Below are 16,767 nucleotides of genomic sequence, written 5' to 3' on the forward strand. Positions count from 1 at the left end.
AAAAGGAGATTTGAGACGATTAGAAAAGAGGTAAATGACGATATGAAGATGCGAGCCAAATGATAGGAATAGTGATGAGCCGAAATGAAGGTCAACGTAGCGTAGTTGGTTGCATGTTCGCTCTATAAATGGATGGTGAACGATTTGATTCCAACAAACTTCATCAACCGTTTGATAGCAAACTGACACTGGCACGAACGGTTGTGTTTTAAATTTTATGTTACTTTTTTCGTCTCCGCGAGTGATTTCAATTCGGCTGATGAAATCATAAATCAGCTAATGTGAAATTAAAAAAAAGCTGATACAAGTGTAGCTTATTTTCTTTATAATAAGTTATAATAAGTGAAGTGCCCTCCCCTAGGACGTGCAATCTTGCCGCGATGGGTGGGCTTACCCCATTAGCACTTATATGGGAACCAAAGACATGTCCAGTCGTGGTGGTATCACATCAGGAAATATTTGTTTAATGCCGCGTCATCGTATGTATCAAACGTCGTGTTAGGAGCCGAACCACATAGATCAGCACGGACACGGATCGAATTAACATCAAACTGAGGTAAAAACGATCCATATGCGCTGGTGGGTATACTAAGAAAGGGGTAAGTAACGTTTTTAATTTTTAGCGAACGCATATTGTACACCATTTCAGCCCCCTACATATTCACCCGCCCGATAATACCGTACCAATAACTTTGTCTATCCAAACTGTATACTAACTTGAGACATTATTCAATTGAATTCTCATTTTGAGAAGACCTCAGAACAATAACAATAAGACGAACATAAAGCACTTCGATGACCAAACCAAACACATTTACTTGATACTTCTCCTCATATTAATTATCTACAACTTGGATTCGGTACTACAGGTACTACAAGATGGCAACATAGACAGTCATCTCTCCTAGAAAGTATTGTATTGATTAGCATTCCAGTACGACCTTCGGAAGATAAGACTATTTAAAACCAAACCCTTGATTCATATTTTGAAATTTATTCATATAGTATAGCACATCACGTTTCAGACTAGTAGCATAAACGACTAAAATACTAAAGAATACATAACGTACAATGACGAGGCACTTCAGATAGTTCTTGTTCGCGTATAGATGGAAGTACATTTCAGGTTTTTCACTTCAATAACCTTCATTCCATTCGGGAAAAAAGGATCTCCCTATCGCTATCCTTTAATATACGACCGCATACTGTATAATTAACATTTCCTGTCTATCATTGTCAAAAGATGCTTGGAGGTGACATCTGTGCTACAATTTGTCAACATAGACTACTACAACATAGCTCTGTATGTTATTTCCAAGAAATGCTTTGATTAATAACATATATTTTCATGTCGCTTCTCCATGCGTAACCAAGAATCCGATTGCTCAGAACTACAGGATGACTATACATACATGACTACGGGAGGGAAACTGAAGCAAAAACAATTTAATAAAACTACTTCTGCACAATATTCAAACAAAACAGTGTTAAAGCGGGCAACATAGCCTAAATATTGGCAAAAGTAGAGGTAAAAATTTGCACTACGGGGTCCAGCACAGACAACGAAGCTGTCATGCAGCTCCAGCTGAGTACACCATAAAAAAACAGTTATAATAAGTGAAGTGAATTAAAGGCAGTGTTTTGAGCTACGCTTCGTAGAGTTTAAGCAAACAATTCGTTTTTGGAGCCGTTGGAGTGGAAAGTTTTTTTTTCCGCTTCCATATTTTGCTGGGCAGTGCTTTTTTAAGGCCCAAGCTCAAAAGTTCGTTTTCGCGTGCCATCGGAATGAATTTCTATCGAAGGTTTTGCGTGTTGATGCCAAGATTGTGACCTCAGTCGAGAATGGATTACCAAACGGTGAGCTCGTTCATGTTTGTAATAAAACAAATGTGTATCGTGGCAATTTTACATTCGTTCGTATAAGTATCGGCATAAGCCATCATTCCTGTTTTATAAAACAAAATGAGATACACGCACTTGTTTTTGCGGTAATTTTATCGCCATTACTAAAAATAACCTTTGAGCAGTTTGACATTAACAAAGCAGACGCATAGATAGATATTTTTTTTAATTGAGGCTACATGAATTGCATCTCTTACCACGGTGAATCCTGATAATGTAGCTTTTGAACCCTCCCACTAATAACTCCCTCCCGTAAAAACCATGGAGATGCAAAGGTGATCTCGGTCTCTAGTAGCAATGGACGTCCACACTAACATTCCTTCCCCACCCTCTCCGATTGCCGTAAGGACGTGGTCGGCGCCGTTATTGACATTACCAAGTTTGGAGTTCTCAAAATTGTACATTGAAGATGGTATGCTACTCCCAAGCTGCATCTGTTGGTTCCCTGTGCAATTTTGATTATTCTGATTAGTGATTCTTTATAGAGAGATATGCGGAAGTAAAATGGAATGATTTGGCAACAGACCAGCAGTGCTGATTTTGCTCGGCGTCTAGAATAATATTGTAACAAGGACATGACTTCCTCATTGCTAAAAAAGTGTATTTTGTTACGTTATATATCTTTGAGCTATATATCCAAACTAATAAACAGCCGAAAAAATCAACAACTAAAAATCGCATTGACAAAAATTTAAAAAAGAAAAATATTCCATGTTTTTGCTTCATGCAAAATTACTTTTATCGAAATAATTTCAAGCGGATTACATTACTCCTCAAGAAAAGTTCAAAACAAACATAACGCATGTTCGTTTGGCTCACACTTTGACAGCTCTCGCTGCTCGATTGGCTCACACTTTGACAGAAATGTCAGCTTCCGCGAATCTCTCTTATAAAGGATTACTAATTCTGATCAATCACGGAGTAGCAACTACAAATGTACGTTCATCGATGTGTATGCGTATGCGTTTGAAACCGAACTGACATTGACATTCGTTTGAGGAAATGTGGATATCACGGCAATTGACGGCTATGCCCAATGTCGCCCTGTGGATGAATTGAGCTACACAGAGTACTATTTGATCTACTTGCAAAAGCTAGAGGTTGCCAAGAGGTAACGTCGCACCAGATCCAAAAATAAATTCAATAAAAATATTGATGGTTTTCACACTCAATGTCGGTAAGAGAGTTGATTAGAAGAGGAAGAGCAATAAGAGTTTAGATAAATAGAGATGTGAGCAGATAGATACGAGGAAGACGAGACGGCATATTTCTTGGAAAATAAATGCTATTAACCCTCAAAAGCCCGGTACGAGACTTGCGTGCTTCAAATGACTCGTTCCCAAGAACTAGCCAACTGAATTACGATATATGTGTCACATAATAGGCTTGTAGAGCTATAGGAGTATCGTTCATCCCTTGCAAAGTTTCCAGGACTTCCAGCACCTGTTCTGGGGCCTCGGAGTGGCCAAAATGATGATTTGTCTCTGGAAAACTATGATTTTTTGTTGTTGTCATGTTCATATGATCAAGGTTAGTTGAAATTATACCTTATGACCCATCTACACCCCCCCCCACAAAAAAGGGGGAGGATACAGGAACCATCCCGAGCATACCCAACTTTTCCCTTGAAGTAGCTTCAAAAAGTTCGTAATTCGGTTGGCTAGTTTCTGAGAACGAGTCATTTGAACCACTCAAGTCTCGTCTCGGGCTTTTAAGGGTTAAAGATTGTATACATGAATCGAGATAAAATAGGACAGAGGCATAAAAGATAGAGAGAAATGAAATACAAGATCAGAGTTCAAATAGATGGGAACAAAAAAGGGACATGAAGAACAAAGAAGCAACATTGGAAAGGATAAGTGATAGTTATGCAGATTCTAGATGACAGCAGTAGATATGGATAGAGATGAGAGATGGCAGAAAAATGAAATTACAACTATAGATAAGAGGCGAAAACAAAAAAAATATAGGAAACGAAAAAAAAAATAAATTGAGAGGTGAGATGATAGAATAGAGTGATCGAAAGATATGTAGGAACAAAGATGAAAGTTAATACGAATATGAGATAACACGAAGAGATATAATATTTTTAATGGAAATAAGAATCTACCGAAACAGAAAGAGCAAACTTTTCAAGCTCCGAAGCTGCGAAGACGCATTTCAAGCTTCGGAGAAAGAGCTTTCTAGTAAGAACTAGTAAGAAAGAAGCTTTCAAGGATAAGCTTACCAATTTCAGTTTTTGAGAAGAAGCTTTTCAGCTCAGTTTTTAAGAAGAAACTTTCCAAATTTCTGAAGCTTCAAAAAAACTCAGACTTCCGAGAAGAAGCTATCCAGCGGAAGGGAATGGTAATAGGACATGATTAGGATGAGAGATGAGAGTTGATTAGAAGAGGAGGCCGGTGAGAGACGCTAGGAATGGAGGTGAGATAAATAAAGATGTGAGCAGACAGGAGTATAGGAGGAAGAAGAGACGACATATCTCTTGGAAAAGAAATAATATTAATAGATATGCGATACGATGGAATTAGGCTTGAGAGCCGGTAGGAATTCAAATGAGAGACGATAGGAATAGATATGGGAGATGATAGTAACAGAAATTAGATTAAAACGAGAGTGCTTTAAGTAAAGATAGGAGGTGATCAATATTAGAAACCGAAGGAATAAATACAAGCGACAATTAGAATAGAGATGATAGATTAGAGCAACAAAGACGAGAGCGAAATTATAGGAATAGTCATGAAATGATATGAAGACGGCCAACGTGCGTAATTGGCTAAACGTTCGCTTTGTAAGCAGATGGTCATAGATTTGATTTTCAGAAGAAAAAGTTAAGCTTCTTGAATACACCACGAGTCCATTTGCCCATCAATTATATTTATTTGAAAGCGGGCTGACACTGACTCTCCTCTGAGCAAACGCGCTCTAATGAACCTCGGTTCTCACGGCGATCGAATTACAGTGTTTATGGACAAAAGGTCGAAAGTTAAAACATCGAAAGGACAAAAAGTCGAACATGATTTGCTTGGTGGAAATTTTTCATTTGGAAATACAATTTTCCGATTTTTTGTCGCTTTTGCTTTACTTTTCGACTTTTTGTCTTTCGACCTTTTGTTATAGATTTGAGTGCAAACAGACAACGTCCCATCAGATTCAAAAATAAATTACGTATTAGTATTGATGTATTCAGATCCTAATGTCGGTTAGAGGTAATTATATACATCATAAGAGAAAATAGGGACAAAAATAAGAAGTATTAGAGATAAACACAAGGGGCTATAGGAATAGAGAGGTGAGATGATATAATACAGATAGGGAATGAAGTAACAAAGATGAGAGATGGTACGAATAGATTTAATAGTTTTTTTTTTCAAACTTTAAAACTTAGCAAATGGGCGGTTAAAAATTTTAAAATTTTTGAAATTCCAATCTTCCATATCTTTTATACCATCTTTACCATAAAATAATGTTCTGTGAAATTTTCAGCTTTCTTCTTCTGGCGTTACGTCCCAACTAGGACAAAGCCTGCTTCTCAGCTTAGTGTTCTTATGAGCACTTCCACAGTTATGAACTGAGAGCTTTCTATGCCAATTGACCATTTTTGCATGTGTGTACCGTAAGGACGCCATTCACCACTCATTTAACAGCATTTCAACATGTTAAATTCTGATAAAAATCGGCTGTTCGATATTTTTTACAACTTTTTGTACTAGACGCAAGGTAAAACATTTGTTCTTGTAGGAAAAAAGTTAAAATGTATAATGGTACCGAATAAAAATAAATAAAAAAGTTAAAATGTATAATGGTACCGAACGACATGTATGCCAATGATACATGTTTAGGGCGCCATTCGCCGCTCATCCGAAGTATGAGGCCCTGTATACAGCACTAGTTGGAATTAGTTTACTTTTATTAGCTGGTTGTATTCTTTGTATTATAATTCAACAATATATAAAACAGTGGCAACTAAAAAGCTTTTTCAGATCTGCCATAATAAAATCATTGTTTAACTCATGTTTACCGCCTAAAACAGCCTAAAATTATTATTTTATAAATAATCTATAATATAAAATTATATGAATTTCATTCTTCTACAATCCATTTTGGTATATTTATATATGCCGATAATTTTTATTGCGAAATTTTTTTTTAGATTTTTCAAAACAATTCAATGAGCGGTGAATGGCGTCCTTACGGTATATCGTGTGGCAGGTACGAAGATACTCTATGCCTTGGGAAGTCGAGAAAATTTCCAACCCGAAAAGATCCTCGACTGGTGGAATTCGAACCCACGACCCTCAGCTTGGTCTTGCTGAATAGCTGCGCGTTTACCGCTACGGCTATCTGGGCCCCTCTTCTAGATGGTCATTTAAAGATGGCCCAAAGACAATGTGAGTTTATATAGAAATAACTATGGAAAAACTTTGAAAAATGTTCCAACCACGTTAGCACAAACTCATCATCGCATAGTAAAAACTCAATCTTAAACGTTAATGAAAGATCCCTTTTGAGCTAATTTGGTTTGGGAGTTTTACAGATGTTTGCAGGGCTACACTGCCGTGAATCGCAAGTCAGTCCCATCTGTAAAAAGTAGGCATTGAGAAAATGGGCTGTGAAGTTATCAAACTCGTTTTCCATACGATAATTCAAAAAATTCCAGAGGATTGTAACATGTTCCAATCTTAATGAAACTTTCACAACTTGCTTATCACTACGATATCTTTCCGAGAAAAATATAAAGATGATCTAAATACGGTTCATTTTTGTGTCACACGGTGCGGAAATCTGTAATGGGACTGATATGCGGTTACTTTTCATTATGGGACAATTTGACTTGCTGTTTTTTTCCTAATTTTTCCGAACAAATCATATTATTTCAACAGTGCAGTTGAAAGAGCATTGGAAGAGATGTTGAAAACTGAACTCAACTCAATTTTGACGAAAATGCAGATGGGACTGACTTGCGATTCACGGCAGTATAATCCCATATGAAACTAAATAATAGCAAACAAACTCATTAATAACTCATCTCCTACCCGTCCGATAGAGTTGCTCTCTTCAGTATATTTCTTTATTATGACTTGAAGAATGAGTTTTTACTATGGTAAAAACTATGATAAACTTGTACTTACATTCCAGTACTGACGTCTTTGGAACTTTTTCCAAAATTTCTCCATAGTAATTTCCATATAAACCTACATCGTATTTGGGCCACCTTTAAATTAACACCTAGAATTATGAAAATTTCACAGAGCTCTATTTTTATCGTATGAATAGAGCGCTGTATAAGACGAGCCTAACCTCACTTATTTGACAGCTGCTGGTCCTGTTGTTTACGTTTCGGACTTAGTCGTTTTTCCATCATATTTTCATCTTCGCATTTCTATCACCAGCATGCTGATGGTGACGATTTTCCACGGTAGGAAGATAGAATAATACGTACTAAGTCCAAACTGTAAACAACAGTACCTGTCAAAATTGATGCGTGACGTCACAGTGCAGTGGAGTATAGTAAGGAACATATGGGAGATTGGATTTTCAAACATTTTTAAATTTTGAACTACCCTACTTAGCATGTTTATGAAAATATAGCTTCTAAGCTTATGCGAAGAAGCTTTACTAGCTTCTGAGGAGAAGCTTTCAGAGTTTCTGTTTTGAGGAAAAGATTTCCAAGCTTCTGAATAGAAGCTTTCCTAGCTTCTAAGGAGTAGTTTTCCAAACATCTGAGAACAAGCTTTCCAAGCTGCTGAGAAGATTCTAGCCAAGTTTGTGAAAAGATGTTTCTGAGGAGAAGTTTTCCATGCTCCTGAAGCAAAGCTTTCCAAGCTGCTGAACAAGATTTTTTTTAATCTTCCGAGAGGAAAATTTTCAATCTATTAAGAAGAAGTTTTCCAAGGTGCGGAGAGGAAGCACTCCAAATATATTAGAGGACGCTTGCCAAGTTTTGGTAAGGTTTCCAAGTTTCTGGGAGGAATTTTTCCAAGCTTCTGAGAAAGAGTTCTTGAAGGTGCTGACAGGTGGTGAGAGGAAGATTTCCAAGCTTCGGACAGGAAGTCTATCAAGCTTCTGATAGTTTCCAAGTTTCTGTAAAGAAAACTTTTCAAGCAATTGGGAGAAAGCTTTCCATGTTTATGGGAAGAAGCGTTCTAAGCTTCAGGGTGTAAACTGTTCAAGCTTCTGGGTGGAAGTTCCCTAGCTTCTGGGAGGCAGCCATTCAACCCTCTTGGAGGAAGCTCTTCAAGCCTCTGGGAGGAAGCTTTCAATGCTTCTGAGAAAGAGCTCTTCAAGGTGCTGACAGGAAGTTTCCAAGCTGCTGACTAGAAGCTTTGCAAGTTTCTGAAAGGAAGCTTTCCAAACACATGACAGGAAATCATCCTGTCTTCTAAGGAGAAGCTGACCTAGCTTCTATGGTGATGATTTCTTAGCTTCTTAGAAAGCTTTTGAGGAGAAGCTTTTCAATGTTTCTGGGAAGAAGCTTTCTAGCTTCAGTTTCTTCGGGAAACTTTCCATGTTTTCGAGGAAACATTTTCCAATCTTTTGTGGGGAAGATTTCCAAGCTTCTGAGAGGAAGCTTCCAGCTTCTGAAAAACAGAACGAGCAAGCTTTCAAGCTTATGAGAGGAAATCCTCTAATCTTCTGAGAAGAAGCTCTCCTAGTTTCTAAGGAAAAGCTCTCCTAGCTACTAAGGAGAAGCTCCTAACTTCTAAGGAAAAGATATCTAAGCTTCTGAGAAGAAGTTTGTCAAGCTTCAGAATAGAAGCTTTCTTCTTTTTGTTTTAGAAGAAACTTACCAAACAAAGAAACAAACTTTTGAGGGGGTGCTTGTTTTGAATTTCAGTTTCTGAGAAGAAGTTTTTCATGTTTTTGAGGAGAAGTTTTCCAAGCTTTTGAGGAAAAGCTTTTCTAGCTTCTTAGGAGAAGATTTCCAAGCTTTTGATAGGAAGCTTTCCATGCTTCTCCTCAAAAACTTGGAAAACTTATCCTCAAAAACAATCCATGCTTCGGAGTAGAAGTTTTTCAGTTTCAGCTTTTGAGAAGAAGCCAACCAAGCTTCTGAGAAAAGTCTTATAAAACATCCAAGAAGAAGCTTTCCAAGTTTAGGGGAAGTATTCTAAGCTTCTGGGAGAAGAATTTCCTTGCATTGGGAGAAAGCTTTCCTGCCTTTAGGAAGGGAAGGAAGCTTCTTTTTAGAAGCTTTCCAAGCTTCTGGCAGAAAAATATCATTTCATTAGATTCATTCTGTTTTATTCCATGCTTCTGAGAGAAAGATTTCCAAGCTTTTGGAGGAAGGTTTTCAAACTTCTGAGGGACAGCTTCTGGAAAGAAGCTTTTCAAGCTTATTTGAGGAAGTTTTCCAAGTTCGGAAAGAAAGCTTTCAAAGCTTTTAAAAGGAAGGTTTCCATAATTCTAATAGGAAGCTCTTGAAGCTTATGAGAGTAAACATGCTAAGCTTGTGAGAGAAAGTTCTCCAAGCTTCCGAGAGAAAGTTTTCCAAGCTTCCGAAAGAAAGCTTCTAAGCTTTCCATGATTCTGAATGGGTGCTTCTGCAATAAAAGGTTCTGAAACCTTGAAGAGGGTGTTTTCCCAGTTTTTTTTTCTGAGATAAAGTTTCTGAAAGGAAGAAATGTGAGATGAGATGTTTATGAATGAGAGATGATCAAGATAGATGAGAGAGCAATTGATCTGATAGATGAAAGGAATAGAGAGCGATTGAAGAAATGAAAGATTATTCGAATATGCATAAGAGAAGATAAGCAAATGATAACAGGTATAGAAATGAGAGATGATAGAACTAATGATAAGGGAACATAAGCATAGAAGAGAGCAAATGAAAGATTATAGCAATAGAGATAAGAAATAAACTGAGTAGAGTAGGTATAACTCAGCAATGATATAAATTGTGATGAAAGAGAAACGATAGTACTAGAGGTGAGAGATGATAACATTCATCATTTTAAAACCACCTTTCTACTTTCGCAGATGGAACTCATGCAGGACCGTCGCCTCTCGCAGGACGACGACCGGGGTCTGGGTCACGGTGTACTGGACAACCTCCCGGTACTTCACATCTTCCGCCTAGTGCTGGAGAGCCGCGAGCCGTGTACCCGTCTAGATCCCGGCTACCCGGCCGGATTCCTCACATCGACTGCTCACGGTGAGCTGCGCTCCCTGCTGCATCCCCTGGAGAAGCTGATCTTCAACGAGAACGAATGGACCGGGCTGCTGCCCAGCTTCGGCGCCAACCACGAATCCCTGGAGAAGGGCATGGAGGTGGTGGCGATGCGAAGCCTGCCGCACGTGCGCATCGGCAAGGACAAACGGCCCTGCCTCGGGCTGGTGGTGCACCGGACCAATTTCGAGGACTGCGGCTCCGAAGCCAGCGGGGAGGGAAATGTGAACTTTGATTTCTTAAGCTCCTAATGGATGAATTCAAACTTTTTTTTTTTCATATTCCAGTTGAACATCAAAAAACTGCTCGATCTGGACGACGGACACGAGATCTACGGATCGGCCCTGACGCTGCTCCGCAAACAGGAACCAGTCGCGTCGGACGATGTTAGCTTCTGTCCGATGGATACGAAGGCCTTCATCATCCAGCGATAAAGCGCACGAAAGGGGCGCCTGTTGATCGAAGAGTTACTTGTAAGTCAGTTGTGAAATGTGAGCGATTTTTCCCGAAAGGAACTTATTTATTGTAGGGCGACCCGATTGGCGGGGTTGTGGGTTGACTTTCCAAGTGTTGATATTTTACCTGATGATGATGATGATCACCTGATGAGTTCGAGTGAGTGCATGAGTGCCTGGGGTGAGTGATGGGTGAATTTAGATTTGAATTCTAGTTCAGTGATGATGTGACGCAGTGCATCTTCAGCATAATACAGATACAAACTTAAGAAAATTCTTTCTGGACACCACGGTGAAGCATAAATCAAATATATATCAGACCACCCATAGCTATTTAAACCAGTGAAAATAGAGTGCAATTGGAAGATTCGGAGGGTCATTACGCTAAATTTTAGGAACGGGTTACGAACAGGAGACTGCGGCTAGGTGTAATGTAAGGGGGCTACACTGTAGGTATTATATCTATAAGATTTAGGAGGTAAGTTCACAGAAATTTCCTTCACAGAGACGCATTAAAAGGGCACTTGAAACTTAACGGATAGATTGTGCGTAACAATTGGAAAGTAATTGCTGCGGGTTTCAATGCGGTAGAAAGTTAAAGAAATCCTTGATTTTAGATAGCTAAATGATTGAATTGGTCGTCGATTGTATTGAATATAACATTTTTTTTGTTTCAGTGTTAGAGCATTATAGGACGGCCAGAACGAGGGGTGATGCACACGGCACACGATCGATAAATTCTTTTTAAAGATGGTCCAAAAACGTTGGATCTGGTAGGAAACCTAAGGCAATACGCTCTGATGAAGGCGGTGCACCGCGGTGGGTACTCTAGTGGAAAGCTGAATAAGATTCTGGTCGACAACGGAATCATTCTGTAACAAACAACCTCTTACAGCCCTCAACAGAATGGAGTGGCCGAGAGGAAGCGCTCCTTAGCTTGTTACGTTTAAAATTAAATGTCCCATATAATTTGTGAAATATTATAGCAAATATTATACTATTGAATGTTTAGGAGTTAGGACCTGTTACATTTGTTAATTAAAACCTTGTGTTCCGGAGTACCGCAAACGCCAATCCCACTCCGAGAAAACACAAGTCCAGTTGTTAATTACACCTATCGTTTGTCTGGTGAGTTGCACGCTTACTGTCAATGATGATGTCACGCTACACGATAAGTGTTCATCTGCAACAACCAGACAGCTCACCAATCCACCGCGAGGTGGATCGTGCTGAGTTGTTGAGTTGAAGGAGAGCGAAAGAAGGAAGGCACAAAAGTCTGTTTGACAGCTCTGCAGAAAGCGCGTGCGCACGGACAGAGCGCGTGCGCACGGAAAGAGCGCCAGTTCGGCTCGATTTGCAATGATCGGTTATTATTATTATTTTTTCGCTATTGGATATTCTATGGTTTGGTTGATCGATGTTAAAGTTTGTTTTAAAAGCAGCTCCACTTATTTTGAAACATATTGCCGTGTACAATAGTAGACAACACAACTAATTTAATTAAAATAATTTGAAATTATAATTAGTACATATACAAAAGGGGAAGAACGTTTAGGCTGGTTGTGCATTACGATAAAATCTCTTAACATAAGCAATGCTTGTTGTTGGTTCTTGTGGAAGGATCAACATGTTCGGCTTAACGAATCTTATTTTAAATATCGAATAACACCACATGCAATTGAACAAAAAGGATGTGATTACAATAGACTTTTGATATTTTCAATTCTGAACCACCGCAAAAAAAAATATTGGGAATCAAAATTCTCCTGAGAGGGATGATGTGGGGGAGGCTCATTCTAATTAATATTGTCGTTCAATTATGTGGATAAATTAAAATTGTTATTGTTCTATACATACTTATTTATTATAATTACCTGTAAATATTGATACAGCACAATTCAAGTATTTAAATATCAAATAGCAAACATAGATATGGTCGGTGTTCATACAGACTGAACCAAGTGTTTTTTTCAATCGAGTAAGAAAAATGTACCCCATACATGTGAAACATCAAAATACTATAGATATTTACTGTAATAATGGAACTTATCTATTTGATGATACATTTGTATCAAAATAACATGGAAGATTTAAAATTGATGGAGTTCTTTACGTATCCTTAGAGCTCCAAAATTCATCTAGTCTGGTCTGTCTAAACTCCGACCATATGATTCTCAAAAACTCATGAGAATGGTATTTTACTCTTTGAACTGTTACTTAATTTGGATGTGTTTAAAAGATTTATAAATTTAATTTATTATTGATGTTACGAGCTATGTCTGTAGTTAAACTTAATGCTACACAAGAAATATATTTGAATCAAAGTATTTTTATATATAAATCATATGAAAAAAAATGTTCCAGAAAGTACTCTAGAATTCTTTGGGAGCGTCTCCCGGGATTCTTCCTTAAATCAATTATGAATCCTTCAAATCCTCTCTGGGATTGTTCTGCTGAAAATCTTGAGATTATTTCTGAATTTTCTTCCAGATATCGCTTTGGGATTCATCCAAAAAAACGTTACCATTCCGGTATTACTTCTGAGATTCTTTCGGATATCCCATTGCGATTATTCTGGACATCTTTTTGGATTTTTTTGCAGAACTCTGTATGTGATTTTGCGTGTATCTCCTTAAGGATTACTTTTGAAATCCAGGAAATTAAATTCTTTGAAATTCTTGAAAATTGTTTTCGAAATACTATGGAAGATTTTACCATAAATCCTGATGCAATCCATTTGGATATTTAAAGAGGATTTTATCAAAAAATGTACGACTCTACTAGAAATTCTTTGAGAATTCCTCCGAAAATAACTCTAGATTTTTATCCGGAAATACTTCTGGTATTCTTATGAGAATGCCTCTGGTATTCTTCCAAAAATGACTTGAGATGCTTTCGGAAATCTTTTTGAAATTCTTCAAGAAATTCCACTGAGATTTTTACGCCAATATCTTTGAAATACTCCTGGGACTCTTACAAAAATCCTGTTGGAGTTTTTTTTCGGATATCTTTCTATTCTAAATTTTTCAATAAATTTTGCTGTAAAACCTGATAAGATTAATTCAAGAATTCCACCGAAAGTTTTCGTGAGATTCAACCGTTAATCGTTCTGGTATTTTTCAGAAATTCCATTGAGATTCTTAAAAATATCCTTCTGAAAAATTTTCTGAGAATTGTTTTGGGATTATAGAAGGATTTCCAGAAGAATTCCAAGGCGATTCACAGAAACATCAACATTGCACATTCTAATTAAAATTGTCGTTCCATTATGGCGATAAATTAAAATTGTTATTGTTCCATAAATACTTGTTTATTATAATTACTTGTAAATATTGTTACAGCATATAAAAAGACATTGGTCCAGAAATTACTCCAGAATTCTATGGAATTTCCCTCCTAGGATTCTCCTTAAATCACTTATGAATCCTTCAAAACCTCTCTGGGATTGTTCTGGAAAACTAAAGATTATTTCTGATTTTTCTCTAAGTTCTTCTGGAAATCACAGAATACTTACAGATATCGCTTTTGAACTCATCTAAAAAACATCGTTAGCATTCCGGTACTATATCTGAGATTCTTTCGGATATCCTTTGTGATTCTTCTGGACATCTTATTGGAATATTTGCATAAATCTGTATGTGAGTTTGCGTTTATCTCCTTAAGGATTACTTTTGAAATCCTGGAAATCAAATTCGAATCGAAATTCTCGAAGATTCTTTCGGAAATTCAATGGAAGATGCTAACAAAAATCCTGATGCAATTCTTCTGGATATTTTTAGAGGATTTTGCCAAAAAATGTACTACGACTCTACTACAAATTCGTCGAGAATTCCTCCGAAAATAACTCTGGCCTTTTTCCGGAAATACTTCTGGGATTATTATGAGAATACCTCTGGTATTCTTCCGGAAATCACCTGAGATGCTTTCGGAATCCCTTTAGAATACTTTCGAGTATGCTTCCGAAAATCTTTCTGAAATTATTCTAGAAATGCCACTGAGATTTTTACGTCCATATTCTTGAAATTTGTCTGGGACTCTTCCAAAAATCCTGTAGGAAATCTTCCAGATATCTTTCTAGCATTCTTTCGGGAAGCCTTCTGGGATACTTTCGAAAATCTTTCTGAGGATCCTTCAAATCCTTCTGTTAAGGATTCTTGCAGAAATTCTTCCCGAATTACCTCTAGACTCTGGGAGTTTCCTGAATTTTTCAAGAAAACTGTTATTATTTCGACTATCTCTCTAGGATTCTTTCGGAAATTCTTCTACAATACCCCCAGATTTCTTTCTGTTATCCTGCTGGAGGACTTCAAAACATCTTTCAAAGATTCTTCCAGAAATTTTACTGGAATTTTTCAAGAAATTCTGCTGGGATTCTTCCGTAAAACCTGCCGAAATTCATCCGGAAATACGACTGGAATTCTGCTTGAATGATAAGCATTCAAGAATTCCACCGGAAGTTTTTGTGGGATTCAACCGTAAATTGTCCTGGTATTTTGTTTAAATACATTGAGATTCTTAGGGAAAAATATACAGGATTCTTAAAAATATCCTTCTGAAAATTCTTCTGGAAATTGCTTTGGAATTAAAGGAGGATTTCCGGAAGAATCCCAGGTTGATTTACAGAAGAACCACAGAGAAATCACTAAAATATTATCAGGGAGATTTCTAGAGGAATTATTTTAAGGATTCTCGTAAATTCCTGAAACAATCTCAGGAGAATTTCGAATGGATTTTGAATGTTTTTTTAAAGTGATATCCAAAAGAATCCCAGAAGTTATTTCGCAAGAACCCCTGAAGATTCAATGAAAAGTCACAGACATCCAGACGATTTCATGAATATTTTCCAGAATAATTACGATGTCCAGAAGAGCTCCAGAAAGATTTACGGAATAATTTCAAATGGAATTTCCAGAACCATTTAAAAGTCACTTTCAAAAGATGCTCAGAAAAAGAAATCAGTAATCAAAGAATCTCATAGGTATTTTTTTAAAGTCCCAGTGACTGTCCGGTAGTTTTCTTGGAGGATTTCCATTTGAAGTCAAGAGGGATTTTCAGAAAATTCTGCCAAGGATTTAAGAAAATTTTCAAGGGAAATCAATGATTAATCACGAAAAAAAATCAAAAACACTTCCTTATGAATTTCCAGAAGAATCACAGAGTTTTTTTTTTCTCAAAAAATCTTAGAAAAAAATTCTAAATAATCACGAAGGAATTTTCGGAATAATTCTGGATATACAAAATTATCTCAGGCAGAAACAATAAAATCAATAGCAATAAATCTGTAAGAATATAAGAAGGATTTCTGTAAGAATATAAGGAGGATTTACAAACAATTACAGAGGAATTTTCGGATGATTTCCATAAATAAAGATTTAAAAAAATCCCCGTCATCTGGAAGATTCTTGGCAGGATTTTCGGAAGTATTCCACAGGGATTTCTGGGAGAATTCCATTGGGATTTACAAAATAATTCCAGAGGAATTTCCGAAAGAATCCCAAGAATTTGCACGGAAGAAAGTGAAGTGAAATAATAGATTTTTTTGATTATAGTCTCAGGCGTCTTTCCGAGAGTATTCTAGAATAATAGGTATAATCTAAGACATTTTTCGGAAAGAATCTCAAAGGGATTTTGAAGAATTTTCAAAGAGTTTCACGAAAGAAATACTGAAGAATTACGAGGAAAATATCAGAATTTAAATAATAATTTCGATTGGATTTCCAGAAGAAATCCCGAGAAATTTTGTGAGAATCCCCGAACCCAGATTTTTAAAAAAGATTCCATTACACTGGAAAGCAATCATTAAATCATTTTCGGCAGAATTCCAGAATTTTACGGCAGAATTCCAGAATTTTACAGCAGAATCCTGAAAGGATTTCCATAATAACCCAAGATGGGTTTCTGGGATAGTCCAATAGGAAGTCCCAAGGAGGTTACTGGAAAAATCAGAGCGATCAAAGAAATAACTACATATAATAATTTCAGAAGGGTTTCTGTAAGAATCTCAGTGAATTTTCAAGATGTCCTCTAGCAACACAACTAATATATACTAATATTTACAACTCAATACTTAATTATAAATTGCGTTAAGGTGATTATAGAACAAAGCCACACCTCAAATTTTCAAAAGCACAAGACTTGAGAACCAAACAGCTCTCACCGTTGAAAATTTATCCCATTAGTCACCACCAGCAAGCAAGCAGATTGATTGGTTTTCAACGCAAACTGTTGTCAGATTCTCCAGTC

The 16,767-nt window shown here is 37.1% G+C and overlaps 1 protein-coding gene across 3 annotated transcripts in view; it reads left to right on the forward strand.

Moving 5' to 3' along the window:
* LOC5575653 (alpha-mannosidase 2) overlaps positions 1-16,767 on the forward strand; it is a 79,898-nt gene that overhangs the window by 38,096 nt on the left and 25,035 nt on the right. For 2 of the 3 annotated variants that reach the window (XM_021838071.1, XM_021838073.1), the window contains exons 5-6: positions 9,880-10,293; positions 10,357-11,091. In XM_021838071.1, coding sequence (XP_021693763.1) covers positions 9,880-10,293; positions 10,357-10,503 — 561 coding nt within the window. In that variant the 3' untranslated portion in view covers positions 10,504-11,091. Of the gene's footprint in view, positions 1-9,879; positions 10,294-10,356; positions 11,092-16,767 lie in introns of those variants that run through there. The other variant, XM_021838072.1, reaches the window with a different exon arrangement.

This window comes from Aedes aegypti, chromosome 1, assembly GCF_002204515.2.
Source record: "Aedes aegypti strain LVP_AGWG chromosome 1, AaegL5.0 Primary Assembly, whole genome shotgun sequence".
Taxonomy (NCBI): Eukaryota; Metazoa; Arthropoda; class Insecta; order Diptera; family Culicidae; genus Aedes; species Aedes aegypti.